The 18,629-nt window shown below is 49.8% G+C and overlaps 2 protein-coding genes across 3 annotated transcripts; both read right to left on the bottom strand.

Annotated features, from left to right (window-relative positions):
* Positions 1-158: 158 nt before the first annotated feature.
* inpp1 (inositol polyphosphate-1-phosphatase) lies at positions 159-9,541 on the bottom strand. Of its 2 annotated transcripts, none has more exons than XM_069178698.1 (6): positions 8,578-9,541; positions 5,290-5,506; positions 4,548-4,608; positions 4,267-4,467; positions 2,390-2,564; positions 159-2,159 (listed from the first exon to the last, which is right to left on the bottom strand). In XM_069178698.1, the coding sequence occupies exons 2-6, from the start codon at positions 5,491-5,493 to the stop codon at positions 1,673-1,675; spliced, it is 1,128 nt and encodes a 375-aa protein (XP_069034799.1). In that variant the 5' UTR covers positions 5,494-5,506; positions 8,578-9,541; the 3' UTR covers positions 159-1,672. The 2 variants fall into 2 exon arrangements, with proteins under 2 accessions (XP_069034799.1, XP_069034802.1); XM_069178701.1 differs by having other exon boundaries at positions 9,301-9,541.
* Positions 9,542-10,942: 1,401 nt separating this feature from the next.
* On the bottom strand, positions 10,943-18,002 carry LOC138221822 (uncharacterized). Its single transcript, XM_069178696.1, has 4 exons — positions 14,018-18,002; positions 13,510-13,559; positions 13,223-13,265; positions 10,943-11,061 (listed from the first exon to the last, which is right to left on the bottom strand). Exons 1-4 carry the CDS (start codon positions 18,000-18,002, stop codon positions 10,967-10,969), a joined length of 4,173 nt encoding a protein of 1,390 aa, XP_069034797.1. The 3' UTR covers positions 10,943-10,966.
* Positions 18,003-18,629: the final 627 nt, after the last annotated feature.

Genomic DNA, 18,629 nt, shown 5'->3' with positions numbered 1-18,629 from the left:
TTGCTTTCTGTGATAGTCTTGCAACATTTCAATTTTAAGTGTTTTAATAAAAACATCAGGAGAGTCCTAATAAGCAAATGCATCACAATTACATTTTACAAAACAACTCAATAGTCTACGAGTGGAAAAAGCAAGAAAACTGAAGAGTACAACCCAGGTGAGAGAGTGGGGGATTATTTTATTTGTTTAGCTGCATTGATCTGGCAGTCTTAATTTGATACAACTTCATGTACAATGTGGCATCCCAGTTATTACACTAAAAACATGAACATGTAGTTTGGGTACAGTGTGGAATTTGGAACATCAGAGGAAGGGAAAACAGCCTTTTAAGAGCTGGTTAGTAATGAAACATGAACCAAACCATGAGGACACCGGGTGGCAAATCATGCCCTCCTCTCATGAACACAGTTGGTGTTGTGGTTGCAATTCTTGGGCACGAATGAACCATGCAACAGGTTACAATTGATCCCTTAGCTCCAATAAAAGAAACAAACGTTTATTTCCTGCTGAAAAGAAAGCATTTTGGCCGTGGAGCCTTCTTTGGTGTCACAGTCGAAAGATTGTTTCATCTCTTCTCAGCATGGAATAAACCTTCACTTGTTCCTTTACAGCCTACCCATGCTGACGCAGCTGCCTCCTCGAATGGCATTAAAAGTACCCAAGTACTGAACTTGCACCAGTTTCCTCATGTATTTACTTCCCACTGACCCTCTGCAACGGAGGAAGTGGGGTTCCATATTTGAGTGATTTACCAACACCTGCCTCAAGAACTACATAAAAACACCCCATGTCACATCTGCTCTGACAGCTCTGCTACATGATGACTGAAAATCCCACCCTGCCTCTCACCACTGAGACCAAATTCCAACCTGTTCCTCCCCCTCATATGCGTGCAAAAGTCCTGTTTATCAAACAGATCCAACTGCTACTTCAACTAACTGAGATCAGAGAAAATTAGGAACTAATACCAGCGCCCTTGAGCCCTAAAAGACCAACATCAAGGAACTTCAACTGGAAGCTGATAAAAAAAAAACGGTTTGATTTCTGGATATAAAACATCTGTCCTAGTTTGGACAAATAGTGACAGACAGCTGCAGTTTACTAGACAAAACACAGACCTTCTGTAGCAGATTTCATCGACTCCAGCGTTTATCATTTTTACTCGGGGCAAATGGATATATTCCAAAAGGTTCAGACATTAAGCAAAACTGGCTTTTTTTCCCCCAGGAAGGAATTCAGAATTCAGTGCAGGAAGATGTCAACATGATACAGAATTGCCTGGTTGCCCTTCCTCGCAGTATGCTCTCCAGGCTGAACGTCATGTTTTAGTTTCGGATTTGAAATCCGAGTACAGCCAGCTCCATTAGGGCAAAAGATCTGTTTTTCAACAGAAATTCACTGGTGCATCACGTTTATCTGAGTTCTTCTTGTGCCGATTTGTGGGGTGAGTTGACGAGGGGCGTCCCCTCCCACTCTGCGTGCCCTCTCACCTACCCTCCCCAGCTCACCGTTGGCTTGCAGGTGGCTGCAAAACGTCAGAAAAGATATTTGGAACAAAGGGCAGCACTTAATACTGTAGTCCGATGTTGTACCTGTATCCAAACTTGAAATTAAAACCATGATAAAAGATGTTGCCTGATGCCGGTGACCAAAGGAGTTAAATTAAACGGTTTTACACTTTTCCCAGAAGCGCACTGATCACCCTCTTCAGCCTCGTGGGGTCCAAGAAGGCCACAATTCCACCCTCGTTGGCCCATCTCTCTGCACCCTGGCATCCCGCTCGGGGCAGGTGGTACTTCAGCTCTGGGCGCCCCCCGTGTTCAGCAAGGCCGCTCAGGCACTGCCCCAGGTCAACCGCCCCCCCGCCCAGCGCCCGCAGGATGGCGTGGGGGGCGCACGAGTCCCATTTGTAGGTGCTGCCCTCCGAGACTACGTAGGCGTCCACCAGGCCGAGGGCCACACACAGGATCTTGTAGCCAGCTCCCGAGGCGTAATGCAGCCTCCCACCACACTGGGGCGCCAGAGCCTGCTTCACAGGCTCCTTCTCACTGGAGCTCAGCACCACAGCAAGCGCCTCCTGGGAGGGCGCCTCCGGCCTAGGCAGCGAGGAGACGTTGAGGTTCCCATAGGACACCCCCCAGAAGTACTGACCCCTCCAGCTGGAACAGCAAACAGCATGGGTTGACTATTGTGCACAATCCGTTCAGATTCACATGAATATTTATTTCAGTTTTTCTTAAAAATTCACGTTTCTGGTCATTTTTTCCCCTGCCACTGAGCCTCTGGCTGGGGGGTTGCTTAAAATGGCCGGCATACATGTTAAACAGGTCAAGTCAAATATGAAACGCGTCAACGCCTGTTCTTCTGCCCGGAGGCTGGATGGCCTTACCCCTGTCCTCCTGGGTCTTTGTGAGCGAAGGGCTGACTGACGACGCCCATGATGGGCTCTCCACTGGCCCGCAGGTACACCCCGATCAGAACCAGGGCACACTGCAAACCCCCTGGGTATAGTCCATCCTGGGCCTCCACGTCCTCTCTCCCCTCGATGTACTGACTGGTGGCATCTGGAAGCACAGCACAGCCCTGGTCAGGTCAATTCTAGGTCTACGCCTTCCGTCTCCTTCTCCTTCCTATCCTACTCCTTTGATAAGCCTAAAGAACTTTAATGTCAGTCAAAATGTCCTAGAGATGGCATGTAAAAGCCTTGTTGAGAGCTGGTGTTTAACATGACAGTTTGGTTTGGAAACCTGAGGTCGAAAAGCAAAACCAAACTGTCCAGGATTGCGAAAATGACAGGGAAAATAATTGGGAAGCAGCAGCCCCAGCTCAGGGATTTATATTGTAATACAGTTCTCAGACTGGCAGGGAACAGCTGACTCCACACAGCCACTCCATTCTCAATTCATAACACTCCCATCAGGAAGACGGTACAGGGAACCAAATTCAAATAAAAACATTTATAAGACATTTTTTGCTCCCTCTGCAATAAAACTGCTCATTGAAGGTATGTAAATGTAGACCCTCCACTACATATTTATTTATCCATCTATTTATGTATCACATACTGTTGTTATTTCATTTACTTTCTCATGATTTTATGTGACATTTTTAGCTTGAGTGTTTTGTACTTCTGTGGGAGAAGCCAAAGACAAGTTTCCACAGCAGTGGGCAATAAAGTAACTATCTGTAGTTGCCAATTTGATGAAGCGATGAGATGTGGTTGCAGGACCTGGAGGAACACTGCTGATTTTCACTCCAGAGTAGCTGGATTCATCTTCATTCATTCATTCATTCATTCATCTGTTTGTTTAAACTTTTTTTTGTTTTGTTTTTTTTTCGTGCTAACTCCTGCGTATCAGAAATACCCAGCCTCAAGGGTAGTTTTCAACACCTTCAGCACACAAATCTGAACACAGCCTGATGCTGATTTTTCTGACTGAACAGCTCTTACTAGTTGATCCGTTAGTTGATGACGAAGAGACGTGTGTGGGAGTGGCACTAGATTAGACACGCCCACAGGTGGGAGTGGCACTAGATTAGACACACCCACAGGTGGGAGTGATACTACGTGAGAAGTGCAAAGGAACAAGTAAAGGTTTATTCCATTACGTAAATGGAAGAAAAGAAAAACTGTTTTGGCTGTGGGGTGTTTTTCGGGTATCAAGACATTGTTAAGACATGGCACAAACCTTTACTTGTTCCTTTGCAGCCTACGCATGCTGACGCAGCTCCCTACTTGAACAATGTGAGACATGCCCGTAATAGGTGTGACACTGTAAATCAGACACACCCAGATTGAGCATATAGAAACCTGAACTCAATTACCCTGTGATTTAATCTCAGTTGGAAGAAAAAGCATAAGACCCAGTGTTCTCGAGATTCAGGGCTAAAAATTACAGGGATTCAGAGCCACTTGCATTGGATCCACACACCCGAGAGCAGGACTCCTGCAGCTGGGCAGCCATAGTCCTGCACAGTTTACAGGGCATTTCAAACAGTCAAGATATAAACAGAGCAGGATCCTTCAAGTAACTGAAGGATCAGCCGAGATGAAAACCATCAGGCCCTCTGGCAGAAAAGAGCTGCACAATTCTGTGTGGTCAGTCCTGGCTCTTGCCCGAAAGAAGGAATGGTTGAGCCTGCGAGTTCAAAGCACGTTCAGCAAACAGAATGCGAGGAAAAGCAAGGGAAACAAGTAACGGGTTTAGGATGGGAGACTGGTCTTTTGGAGCCGGGCGACTCGCCCCACGCCGGGGAACGCCGTACCGATGGGGTCGATCCAGACGCCGAGGCTGTCGGGGCTCACGTCCAGCTGCAGGCTGGCGGCGGCCGGGTCGCTGACCTCCAGGTCCTGGTGGACGGCCTGGGCCAGCAGAGAGGCCGCCGTCCGGTTGCCGTCCAGAACCGCGCTGAGCAGGGCGGCCGTCTCCCGCGGCGTGTCGCACACCCGCACCGTCACGCTCTCGCCTGCCGGGAGAGCCCACACATGGCTGCTGACCGCCAGGAGAACACAGCCCCCCACCCTGAGACCTTCCGTACAGCCTTACCCAGTCCGTTCTCGAACTTGTTGGACTCCTCTCCGCTGATGAAGCCCACCAGCTCTGGAAACTGAAAACAGACACCATTAGCGCCCCCCCCCCTCACACCCGCGCAGGGGGGCGTCTGGCCATGGAGCCTCCCTGCGAACCCCCCCAGGGTCGTCTGCCTTCGAGGTCGTCCCACCCTACGCCAGACCAGGAGCTCAGAGCTGGAAAATGAAAGACTACCAATCTGCCCAGTGGGTAAATACCGGGCCAGACAGGGGTCACTCCCCGTTTCTGTAACAGGAATTAGGAACGACTGTGACTAAAATAAAATGTTCTGGAAATTATTCTTCCCAACGGCATGAATGTAGGACTGGCCAACAGGCAAAATGACTGGTGCTACAGCTTTCAGACATCTACACCAATAGAATCCTAGCCGTCAGGACCCCCTTTGCACAGAGAATCTCAGCTCCTTCCTTCTGGGCGTTGATTCAGGTGCAATAGAACTAAGTTTTCCTTTATTCCCATGACTAGTAACCTGCTTAATTTGGACAATAACCTGCTTAATTTGGACATTAGATTATATGATTTACTTTATTTTTTTGTTTGTTAATGGGCACATTATGTTAACTGTATTATGCATTGTATTATGCCTTTTACTTGCCTGCAATTCAAATTAACCCTCAGGAACAAAACAAAGGCAAAGCAAATCATTTGGAGCACACTCGTCTTTCACAGAAAGACCACAACCCTTCTGGTCCTGCACCTGTTTGCCCACGTCGTGCTTGATCATCTCCTGAATGACCACGTCGGCCAGCGTCTTGAAGTCCTGGACGAACTTCTTGTTCTTGTCGGCTCCCGTCTTCTCCTGGACCAGCAGCTCGAACAGCGGCGCCTCCTGCCTGCAGACGCGCGCTATGTTCGCTGCTTTCTCCGAGGCGCTAAGCAGCGCCTGCAACACCGCTGCCATGCCGGAGGGAGGCCTGGGGACGAGGGAGGAGAAGCACTACTTCATAACAGTCAGAGAGATGTGTGGCATGCTTGACCCACAGGCCACACACAGGCAGGCCTGAAATCAAACAGATTAAGTCATCCACCCGTTATCAGAAAGCCATTTATTCCACAAAACAGGACTGCAGTCTGCATGGGACACCAGTCTATAGCAAGGAGACACACTGGCACACGTTGGAGGCTCCAGTCAAGCAGAAGCTAGCATGTCTCAGGGAGGACGAAAGAAGCTTGAACAGTTGTAGAAAATACATGAGAAGAACATGCAAACTCCACAAAGAAGGTGCTCACGCTGAAACTTATCCCAGGAGCCATGAGGCAATACTGGTAGCTGTCCACCTACCATGGATTCCTAAAAATCAAAACTAGGCTGCTCTGATAGTCTCTAAGGGCTAGAGGCGCACACCTGTGCAGCTACTGCAGCTGACAGATATCTCCGCAAATACAAACAATGCATGCGCTCACGTGCTCTGCCAATGAGGCAGGCAGGCCAAGCCCTCCAGCACTCAGCCACACTACATACGTAGGTCCCGGTCTGCCACAACTACAGTCCACAAAAACGACAGACGGACACGGGCAGTTTGCTCATTTCACCAGACGTCCCCAACTCCTGGTGCCCAGGTGCCACAAGCCGCCAGGTTCTGAGATTTCTGTAAAACCCCGAGACCTGTGGAAAGAGGTCACACTCTGGTCTGGACTTGAGCTGTGTGAATTTTCAAGTCTTCTCTTGAAATCCTGCCTGGTTCCAGTCCAGGTCCATTGACAACACTGTCCTTCCCTTCAGTAGTGCTAAGGGACCAAAGAGACCAGCGATGAACACTTCTAATCCACTGAGCTCTATTTATAGAACACAGCCCTTGTTACAGTGAAGGTCTAATTACACACTGTATTGCCACTAATGAGGTTGCGTGTGTGCTTTTTTCTTCTGCCAGGATTCAGGTCAATGAATAAACAATGGCAGGGGTTAGGCCGGATTAAAGAGCTGCTCTCTCTCAGCCCTTGATGTGCATTTAAAATGACTAGTTACTGACGCTGATCTCAGCAGCAGGGCCTCTCATGCCTGGTGTTGTGTGTCTGCTTTCTACTGTGGCTTTTATCCCCTTCCGCAAGGAAAAGAGGATGAGTCATTCCCCCTGGCACGGTGGTCTGCTCGTGCTCCGATAGTGGCTCAGGAATGTGCAGAGTCATGTTAGAATCTCTTTATCCGAGCTGTCCAGCCACAGGAGGTCAGTGGCCGCAGCAGAGTGGCGCACAGGGCCCCTGTACCAGGGGAGGCAGGCAGGAGAGAAGGCCCCTTGAAAACAGAGAGATGGACTTCAGCCCTTACTCTAGAACAGGATCAGACCTGGAGCTTCCCTCTGGGAGCGTGGAGTCTCCTTTCTGGAGCGTCGCAGACTGTGGTGCCGATGCCACCACATCGGGGCCTCCCAGCAGGAGTCCTGTTCCCTTTGGGAAACTGTCCCTCTTCCACTCACTTTACCCAGCAACACTCAGGCAAGAAGGCAGCAAACCGGACAGGTGTTGAGGTCATTCACTCCACCGGGCTCTTGCTACACAGGCTGTTGGTGGAGGTCAGTACAGCAAAGGAACTGGACTGGACTGGACTGCCATGTGGTCAGTATAGCAAAGGAACTGGACTGGAATGCTGGGCAGTAAGTACAGGAATAAACCTGGACTGCAGTTTAATGAAGGAACTGGACTGCTATGTTGCTGGTTTAGGGACAGAACTGGGCAGCTGGGCTGTGACCATTATGCCAGCAATGTGCAGTGCTGGCACCAGCCGAAACCCAGTCACTGACACAATCAGAACTGGACCGAACTGGACTGAAGGCGGGATGCAGCCAGGATTCAGGGTCTAAGGGTCAGGTAAACGATATGTCCACAGGGGGGCGCCAGCCTTCTCGATGTGACAGCTCACCGCCAGCGGGCCTTCCCGAGTGATCCCGCCGGGAACCGCACGCCAGCAGAGCCACACGTTTCCCTCAGGGCCGCTGCTGCAGACGTGCGGGCCCGAGTCCGCCAGGGCGCCCCGCGCCTGCTGCACAACAGCGCCCCCTAGGGGCCTGTCCCTGCACGCGTGAGCTGCACGCTCTGCACACCCGGCCCTGCTGATAAAACACTTCCTACAAAACAGACAGAATAACTGCCGACTCCAGACTGACTGAGAAGGAGGAGGACTTTCACTGTGAGACACTGGCTCAATCATGCAGCTCACAGACCCCCTGCAGTAAAGGCTTGTGCCGCTGTCCAGGAACAGAGTGGTCTCACTAGGAGGGTCAGGCCGATGAGAGTCTTGGTGTTTGCTGATAAACCTTTAGAAAACCGACGATTTGGGATAAAATTTACATCGCGGGGCGAATCGCAGGCACTCTTCTCAGTCTCGACCCTGGGGCAAACATACCCTTCGATTCACTCTCAGTAGTGCCTGCAGTTTAAAGGCACTTCCCGGAGAGGGCTATAAATCGTCTGAACTAAAAGGTCTCCTCATATCACAAAGAGGCATTTCACCCAGCCGGTCCCTGAAGCCTCTATATGCCTCTGGTCAGGCGGCCTCTGGAAATACCGATTCGCTCTGCTCACTTCTGGGTGGTCTCTGCGAGTAACACTGGGGGCAGAGACAGGCATCTTCCCAGTACCTGTCCCGCCGTGTTGATCCATATATGCAGAACGTCGTACCTGTATGTCTGTCCAGCGATACTGCGGAGTGTCACATTTTACTGGCGTTATGAAACACTACATTCTGACTTAACCCGTCATAAAGCGACCCAAGGGCACCCCAGGATAGGATCAAGCGAACCCGAGTACTGTCCCTATTCAAGCGAAGACTTGAGAGATTTCGAGACAGCGTGCGAGAGACGTTAAATAACCACGATACGAGCAGACAACCGTGCTGGAGTGCTCTTAGTAACAGGACTCCACGGTATCGCAGTACTACAGGTCTCCTCCGATGCCATCTTGAGGAGGAAAAGACAGTAAAGGTCATCAACCGGCTCCACCGCTGCAGCTCACGTACTGTAAACGCCTCCCCGTCTGCGCCGAGTCTTACCTCAGTGTCGGCGTTAATGTTTTTTTTTTTCCCTGAACTTCAACGTTGCTACTGTGACACTTCTCGTCGCCCTCCCCGACTTCGGCCGCGCTCGCTTCCTGTAAAACAAGGCTTTAATTTTTCCCCCCTGGGAGTGACGGCGAAGGGCGCAAATCAGATCCAGCTGTGAGCACCGTAGCGGCTTAGCGACTCGCCAGGGATATTCCGCTCAGCCCTTCCCTCAGACGCGACGGCACTGCATTTGTCCGCACGGGCAGCAGGACTGGAGGCGCCGGATCCTTTCAAAACGCTGCCAGGGCTTTCACATCACGGCTTCTTCGACGCTGTATGGCGTCACGCCCTTCAATGGTATTCCTGCTTCAGCCCTCTTAATTCCTCCTGTCCCCCCTCCGAGAGCCGCGAATCACTTCACCGCTCTGCTGTTCCAGGAGGGGGTGTCGGGCGCAACGTTTTCGCAGTCGTGCTGATTTCCGGAAAGGTCCTGCCATTCGACGGGCTTTCTGTTTGCGGACCGCCGAGGCGTTTCGTGTTGTACTTTCTGAGCGGGTCCTGACGCCGAGATGCAGAATCTTGTGTGCGCGATGTATTATCACTGATATTTTCATGCGTTAAGTGAAAGGAATGCATTTAGTCTCCTTCGCAAATACACCAGATGCGGTTCAATTTGGTTCGATTTAACTCGATAAGATGTTAAGTACGGAAATACTGATGTTACCAACATACGTTTCAAAGTATCCAGTACGGCGTGTAGTGCACGCAAGCAGTTAGCCTTCGGAGTTCCGCTGTCGGAGCCGTTTCAGATCATTTGCAGTATTGATCGCTGTGATATCAGCCCCCTCGGTCGTGATAGGCAGCACAGCTGCAGGAAGCATACTTGTAAGGAGAGAACAACAGCGAAAGCTCAGCCGATACGCATTGACCCCAGGACCGCAGCCCTCTGTACGGGGGAACGTCTGGGCGTGACGTCACAGACGAGACAGCGAGTTACGGATAGCTTCCGCGTGAGCTGAAGCCCGAGGCGCCCAACATCTGGATCAGATCCTCTGATCTGTGATCCACAGGCAATAATGGCCTCCTCCCGCCTATAACCTTTACTCCTGTGGCCAAGGGTAGCTGGACAGTTCAACCACAAATTAATCATAATTCCTTCTACTTATACAGCACTTTTCCGGACACTCCACTCAAAGCGCTTTACAGGTAATGGGGATCCCCTCCACCACCACCAGTGTGCAGCCCCACCTGGATGATGCGACGGCAGCCATAGTGCGCCAGAACGCTCACCACACACCAGCTCTCAGTGAAGAGGAGAACAGAGTGATGAAGCCAATTCATAGATGGGGATTATAAGGAGGCCATGACTGATAAGGGCCAATGGGCAATTTGGCCAGGACGCCGGGGTGCGACAGGGAGCGCTACAGGAAGTCATTCTTGCCTTCTGCCATAAGACTGTACAACGCATCCACCTTGCGTCTGGGCAGAGGCACCATTGACAGTGACCTGTTTCTGGACTGAACGCATCTACACATCTACTGCTACATCTGTTCTCTTTCTTTTCATTTCCCATTTACAACCGTTTTTATGTGCAATATATGCCAGTGACCCGTGCAATACATTTATATTTATATCTATATCTATATCTATATTTACATCTAGATTTATATTTATATGTGTTATACGATTTTTCTGCGTACTGTTCTGTTCTAGTTTGTTCTTTGTGTGTCCGGACTGTGAGTAACTCTTTTAGTGCACCCCTCACTGTACTGATTGTATTGTATGTATCGTACTATTATCATTATTGTATCATTCGTTACACTGTGGCTGTGTAAAGCTGCTGTTGCACTTCAATTTCCCTCACGGGATCAATAAAGTATCTATCTATATTTCAAGATTAATTGCAATGAACACCTCAGGAACATCACCCGGGCTGAACTGGAGGCTGTGGCTGGAAGGCAGAGCTGTGGGGGTTTACAGTGCTTGAGAAGTCCAGGAGTGATCTTAAAAGGACTTCCACTTGCAAAAGCAACTAGTCTCAGATTACAAGTAAAAAACAACGATTCAACACCTTCTAGACATGTCAGCTACGATACATTTAGTAAAACAGAAGTGCCAGTGGGCTGAAGCTACAGGGCAAGTTGTCAAAATGAACTGAATTCATAACAAGACTTAAAGCATTTTGAGATTTAGCTCTTGGCAGGTTTATGGTCATAACAGCGCAACACCCACCTCACAGGTCTGAGCGCTTGTTACAGCAGCGCCGTCTCTCTCCCATGGATATAAAACAGTCCTTTACAGCATCAGTTTTTCACCTTTTTTTAATCTTTTATAAAAATATTTTTTTTTATTTGGATGCTTTCCCCCCCCCCCCCCGTCGTCTGTAGGGGGCGCCGGATTACTGGAACCTCTGGGCAGGAAACATCTTGACTCTGAGGAGCCGTCTATGAGGAGGAGGCTTGTCTCTGGGGCAGGTCGGAGGAACAGGAACAACTGCAAGAAAGATGGAACAGGGTCTCCCCTGGTTAGATGCCCTGCCATGAGGTGTAAAAAGAGGATAGGTCAGACAGATCTCCTGCAACAGGGAGATACAGTCCCAGTCCTGTGGGGGGCGCTGTCTGCAGCGGGGGATTACAGTCCCGGTCCTGCAGGAGGTTACAGTCCCGGGCCTGCGGGGGGCGCTGTCTGCAGCAGGGGGTTACAGTCCCAGTCCTGTGGGGGGTGCTGTCTGCAGCGGGGGATTACAGTCCCGGTCCTGCAGGAGGTTACAGTCCCGGTCCTGCGGGGGGCGCTGTCTGCAGCAGGGGGTTACAGTCCCAGTCCTGCAGGGGGCGCTGTCTGCAGAGGGGGGATACAGTTCCGGTCCTGCGGGGGGCGCTGTCTGCAGCAGGGGGTTACAGTCCCAGTCCTGCAGGGGGCGCTGTCTGCAGAGGGGGGATACAGTTCCGGTCCTGCAGGGGGCGCTGTCTGCAGAGAGGGGATACAGTTCCGGTCCTGCGGGGGGCGCTGTCTGCAGCAGGGGGTTACAGTCCCAGTCCTGCAGGGGGCGCTGTCTGCAGCAGGGGGTTACAGTCCCAGTCCTGCAGGGGGCGCTGTCTGCAGAGGGGGGATACAGTTCCGGTCCTGTGGGGGGCGCTGTCTGCAGTAGGGGGTTACAGTCCCGATCCTGCAGGAGGTTACAGTCTCGGTCCTGCGGGGGGCGCTGTCTACACCGGGGGGATACAGTCCCAGTCCTGCGGGGGGCGCTATCTACAGTGGGGGGATACAGTCCTGGTCCTGCGGGGGGCGCTGTCTGCAGCAGGGGGCCCCATGTCCAAAGCCAGAGTTTACAGGGCTGGTCCTGGGGCCCCACACACCTGCTGATATTTGTTCCAGCATAGCTCAATTAAAACGTTGAGCTCTTAATTAACTTAATAATAGGATTAATTGGAACTTGGTTTTTAAAAATAGTGGAGGTCGCCTTTTAACTATTGCATTTGATAAGTAAAATAAAAACCCAAACCTTTGATTTGGAAAAGAAACCTTGCAGGTATTCCAATTAAGTGGCTTATTAATTCAGTTAAGGCTTCAATTAGGTAATTAAGTTTAACCGGAGTGAAAGCCTAGAGGTGTGTGGGTCTTGGGGACCAGAACTGGGAAACCTGTGTCCTATAGAACAGCAACCCAAAGCTGCTGCAACTGCTACAGAGACCACCAGAAACAGGGCGTCTCCTGCATGATCTAACCACCTCCAGGGCGCGGTCTCACCCGTAGGACACACGTACGAGGAAACGACAAGCTACAGAGCCAAAGAAAGAAAAAAAAATACCAGGGGTCCCAGAACAATCTGTTTTGTCCCCAAACAAATATTTTCCCTAGAAGTACTAGATAACTCCCATCTGCAAAAGGCTAGGTTTTAATGGAAGGCAAGCGTGTAATCAGGCTAGATTTCCTTTGTCCTTTGCAATATTTGTTCAGTCAAAACAACAAGTACTAGTCTGTAAAATAAAAACAGCCCTTTCATGATCCTTGATGCTGCTTAAAACCTGCAGACGTCACTGCAGGTCCAATGCAAAAAAAAGAACAAGCTGTTTCCAAATGTATCCAAAGTTACTTGTGATTCTGGAATATGCAAGACCAGGCCTCATTCATTATATTGTGTAGTTTTGCTTAGCATGTTGTAGAAAATGAATGGCCGCTGTGGAATTAGTCAAGAGAAAAGCTGTAACTAAAATTCAGGGTGTGAAGGAGTGCCTAACACTGACAGGCTGAAGGAACTGCACCTTTTTAGTGTTGAACAGAGACAATTAAAAGGGAATCGGATGCAAGTTTTCAAAACTTCAACCTAGCAGATTTCTTTAAACTCATATCGACACTCAAATCAGAGAAAATAAATGAAAAGTATGTGCAATTGAATTTAGCACTGAGAACAGTGGGCATGTCTTTACCCAAAGGGTTGTGGGAGTGTGGAACAAGCCGCCCAGTAATGTTGTTGAAGCTGATACCCTGGCTTCTTTCACTAAATGGCAGGATAAGATCCTGGGATCAATTAACTCCTACCGATTAAGATGGCCTCATCTCGTTTTTAACCGTTTTTATACTGTGATGATTCTAGGAAGCAGTCGTCTTTTAAGATTCCTCTTTTGCATAACCTTGCCAACCATATAGAACTCACCAGCTGGGAAGCCCTCAAACTGTCCTGGGTGCTGTTGGAGGCCCTGGAAAGACAACACAAAACAGGCACATCTGTATGGTATCACTAAAGAAGTGGAAGTCTCCACTCTTCAACGCAGAAGCATCGCAGAGAGATCAGAGCTGCACTGAGAGCACCAGGGTGAAGCCCGGACAGTGTCCTGCTCTTACAGCAACACACAGCATACGAGTGGTGATGATCCATTTCCTTTATCAGGGGTCACCTGTAGAACACAACTGCTACTACTGTATACCTTGCAGGAAACATACCTTCTCAACAGCCTGTGGGGCTATCTTCGGCAGCTTTTTCACACGTCTCTCTGTGGGGCAAAGAGGTACAACTAAAATTAAAGGTTGCTCTTTTCCCTTCTCTTACATCAAGGCCCCGAACTCACCATAGAACAGAGGATCAGCTCTCAGCCACACAGCTCGGCCAGGCAGTTGCACAGAGCTCCTAAAAGAGCTCTAACAGCAGACGCCTGCAGCAGTTCACCCTGAAGAGCAACATGGTAACACTGTGTGTGCAGCTCCCCGAGGAACTGATCTCTTTCCAGGATGAGTTTGTATACTGTAATAAGCCCTCAAAATAACTTTCATCCTAAATTACCCCTGTGGTGCTGTTGTAGCCAGTTTGCAAGCGTGATAAAATGCTTAGAGCCTGAGACAAAGATGAGTCATAATACCATTTCCTTTCCAGGAAATACAACACCCTCTTTCAAACACCTCAGTGGTGCAAACACACGTAGCCGATGGCTCGGCGACATCACGGTTAGCTTACCTCTGGCTGCCATGGCGGCATCCTGGCCCAGGGAGGAACCCACAGTGGAGCAGGTGGCCGAGCTCACGGACACGGGGGCCAGGAAGGTCTTCTCCGGAAGCTGGGCTGGAATCCCTCTACGCCTGGTTCTAGCGAGAGAGTCTGCAGCGTCTGCAACCGTGCCGACTGCCAGGCCATTCTCCGGCGCCGTGGAGCCAGCAGGGGGCGCTGTGCCTCTTCCAGTAGGCAGCCGCACAGCGCTGGTGGGGCCAGAAGGGTCTGCTGCTCTAGCACTGGACCTTATGGTTTCTCCTGCCAGCTGTTCCTTGGCTGTGAATCTTTTTCCCCTGAAAAGCTTCTCCATGAGATTTCGTTTGGGGGTTACCCCCTCGGACACGAAGTCCGGCTCATTTCCAGACAGGCCTAGATCCTTCGGGGCCAAAGACTTCTTACGGCAGCGTGGTCGGATACCCATGGTGCACCTGGACCCCGGGCCTTTGAAGAGGTCCTCCTCGTTCTCGCTGGCCGGAGCGGGAGTCTTCGATGAGGAGCTGCAAGCGGCTCTCCTGGAGGAGACCGTCGGGGTCTCGTCGGTGGAGTCGGACTGCGAGTAGATGACCATGCCTGGGACACTGACGGGATCACAGGGCTGGACAGGGATTTCATCAGGCATTTCCAAGTCTTCTTTTTCAACATGAGTGCTTGTAACTCGGCAGGGCTCTTCAGTTATAATCACGGTTTTCTCAGAATCCAGTTTTTCTAGTTTTGGAGCAGTGACTTTGCACAAAAAATAATCCACAACTTTTTTTGCTAGCAGTGTTTCCTGTGAGGCACGGGCTTCATTCTCCCCGTCTATCTCAGTCTTGATCATATGCAATACCTGACTGACAACATCCTGTACACAGCGGCTTAAGCCTGAGCTCTTAACTTCACTTTTGGTTTCACACACTGATACACCTCCTGACAATGGGAAACTGTCCCCTTTTAATTCTCCAGATCCACACATTTGAGCAGGCAACTGTTGGCTTTCAGATGATGACTTCATGCCCAAAAAAACTTTAAGTTTACCCATCACTGTGTCAACCAGTTCCTCAGTGACTCCTTGGATCTGTGAAGGCTCAACCCACGTGCCAGAGTCTACTTTCCTGGCCAAAGTGGTGGATGGCTCTTGAGCACACCGGTCTTGCCCAAGGCTGCGCTCGTCTGAAACCTCTTCGCTGCCGGCCACTTCCACAAGCTTTCCCAGCACAGCCTCTACAACATCTGAAGCTGCTGAAGGCAAACAGGCAGAAGACCAAGACTCACATGCATGTTTCTGTACGTCCGAAACTTCCCTCAGAGCACTGCTGCATGACTCCACAGCGTGGTGGTCAGATCTCGGGGGCTGGAATTTTGCGGCAACCCTTTCCATAATGCCACAAACCGACTTTATTGTAGCCGTCTTGAATTCCGACTCCGAGCTAACTTTGGAAGACGATTGGTCATTGCATGTCTGCAGCTTAGTCAGTTCCACCCCTGAATCTGCGCTCCTCAGGGGATGAGAGTTAGCTTCGGTCTTTTCCACAGTATTTTCAGTGTGTGGGACTGCACAGCCTGGAATATCTTCCAGATGCTTTAACTGTTCCAGGACTGAGGACACAATCTCGCACACTAGCAGAGTTTCTTCTGAATTGGTGACAGGTCCAGAGGGGGATAACTTCAGGAGATTCTCTCCATCTAATTCGTCCTTAACCACTTCCAGTACAGAGCTCACTACCTCTTTGGCAAAGGAGTTCAAGGCGAACTCCACCTCCTGAATATCTGTCAAAGGCAGGCTGGGGAGACTTTGTGGCATCAATGAATTAAGAGACGTGGAATCCCTGAGAGGTGGTCCAGAGACAGCTCTCTTACCAGAATTAGCCAACGGCTTTAGCTTGTCCATGACACTCGTAACAAGATCTTCAATGAGCAAATCAGAATCAGTCACACATACTGAGGGATTTGGACACGTTCCCACAGTTTCAAAATCCACAATGCTGACATCGCCACAAGACAAAACACCTGGGGTGCAAGAGGCGGACTCAATCGTCCTAAGAACAGTGTCAACGACATCAGAGGCCACCAGGCTGAGCAGAGAGTCTGAGGGTGATTTCATTTTGATACCAGTTTGGCTGGAACATTCTGCAACACCTAGAGGGACAGATCTGGAAAGATGTAATTGATCTACTGCCCTTTCAATAATTTCCAGGACTATCCCCTTTGCTTGTTTAATAATAACAGACCCAGACAGTCCTAAAATGTCTCGACTTTCTCCAAGCATGAGTGTTGGGATAATTCCTTCACTAGACTGTTTTGAAACAGCACCCTGAAAACAAACTTTCTTTTCCAAAACTGGTATGCTTAATGGCTCAAAAGATTTTTGTACATCTCCTGGCTTTGCTATATTGTCATCTGATGTTCTGTTTGTTATCTGCTCCAAGACTGAGGAAACAACCTGAGACACAAGCAGGCTTTCTGCAGAAGGACTGACTCCTGTCTTTCCCTGGGGAATCTGTCTGTCCAGCTCCCTCTGGACTGTCAGCAGTACAGCACTCACAGCCTCTTTGGCATAACTCTTCAGCTCTGTCTCTGCCTGCTGAGTGTCCACTGGAGCTGAAGGAAGCCCATCTCTGACCACTGAGCTAACAGAGCTCAGGGATTCTGGGGAGGATTCAGAAAAGGTCTGAATGCTGAGAGATTTTAGTTGCTGCAGCTTCTCTGCGACACTCCTGACAATGTCTGTGGCGATCATGTAGATCTTTGATGGAGTGAAGACTGTATTCGACTCAACAGTCCGCACAGCAGGGCTGGACAGCTGACCTGCGCTGTCAGAGTCTTTAAGACTGGTGGCAGAGGAGGAAGTGGAGGACTCAATCTTCCCAAGAACAGTGTCAACGACATCGGAGGCCACCAGGCTGAGCAGAGAGTCTGAGGGTGATTTCATGGAGACTCTGGTTTGGCTGGAAGATGTAGTCATAGCTGGAACAGTAGGTATTGAGAGAATTAATTGATCTACTGCCTTTTCAATAATACTGAGGGCTTTCTGCTCTGCTCGTCTGGAGATAATTGAACCAGATCTTAAAATGTCTCGGCTTTCTTCAAGCGTGACTCTAGGGACCAGTTGTTCATGGGACTTCTTTGAAACAACACTCTGAAAAACAGCTTTTTCTTCCCTAATTGGTAGACTAAGTGCCTCAAAAGATTTATGTTCATTGACAATAGAACTAGTTTCTGGTTGTGATGTATTGTCATCTGATGTTCTGTTTGTTATCTGCTCCAAGACTGAGGAAACAACTTGAGACACAAGCAGGCTTTCTGCAGAAGGACTGACTCCTGTCTTTCCCTGGGGAATCTCTCTGTCCAGCTCCCTCTGGACTGTCAGCAGTACAGCACTCACAGCCTCTCTGGCATAACTCTTCAGCTCTGTCTCTGCCTGCTGAGTGTCCACTGGAGCTGAAGGAAGCCCATCTGTGACCAATGAGCTAACAGAGCTCAGGGATTCTGGGGAGGATTCAGAAAAGGTCTGAATGCTGAGAGATTTTAGTTGCTGCAGCTTCTCTGTGACACTCCTGACAATGTCTGTGGCGATCGTGTAGATCTTTGATGGAGTGAAGACTGTATTCGACTCAACAGTCCGCACAGCAGGGCTGGGCAGCTGACCTGCGCTGTCAGAGTCTTTAAGACTGGTGGCAGAGGAGGAAGTGGAGGACTCAATCTTCCTAAGAACAGTGTCAACGACATCGGAGGCCACCAGGCTGAGCAGAGAGTCTGAGGGCGATTTCATGGAGATCCTGGTTTGGCTGGAAGATGTAGACATAGCTGGAACAGTAGGTATTGAGAGATTTAGTTGATCTACTATCTTTTCAATAACATCCAAGACTGTCTGCTCTGCTTGTCTGGAGATAATTGAACCAGATCTTAAAATGTCTCGGCTTTCTTCAGGCGTGACTTGAGGGGCCAATTCTTCACTGGACTTTACTGAAACCATACTCTGGAAACCAGGGTTTTCTTCCCTAATTGGTAGACTAAGTGGCTCAAAAGATTTATGTTCATTGACAACAGAACTAGTTTCTGGTTGTGATGTATTGTCATCTGATGTTCTGTTTGTTATCTGCTCCAAGACTGAGGAAACAACCTGAGACACAAGCAGGCTTTCTGCAGAAGGACTGACTCCTGTCTTTCCCTGGGGAATCTCTCTGTCCAGCTCCCTCTGGACTGTCAGCAGTACAGCACTCACAGCCTCTCTGGCATAACTCTTCAGCTCTGTCTCTGCCTGCTGAGTGTCCACTGGAGCTGAAGGAAGCCCATCTCTGACCACTGAGCTAACAGAGCTCAGGGATTCTGGGGAGGATTCAGAAAAGGTCTGAATGCTGAGAGATTTTAGTTGCTGCAGCTTCTCTGTGACACTCCTGACAATGTCTGTGGCGATCGTGTAGATCTTTGATGGAGTGAAGACTGTATTCGACTCAACAGTCCGCACAGCAGGGCTGGGCAGCTGACCTGCGCTGTCAGAGTCTTTAAGACTGGTGGCAGAGGAGGAAGTGGAGGACTCAATCTTCCCAAGAACAGTGTCAACGACATCAGAGGCCACCAGGCTGAGCAGAGAGTCTGAGGG

The sequence above is a fragment of the Lepisosteus oculatus genome, chromosome 1, assembly GCF_040954835.1.
Source record: "Lepisosteus oculatus isolate fLepOcu1 chromosome 1, fLepOcu1.hap2, whole genome shotgun sequence".
Lineage (NCBI taxonomy): Eukaryota > Metazoa > Chordata > Actinopteri > Semionotiformes > Lepisosteidae > Lepisosteus > Lepisosteus oculatus.
Note: the sequence above shows the minus strand (reverse complement) of the source record. Positions and strands in the feature narration are given on the sequence as shown.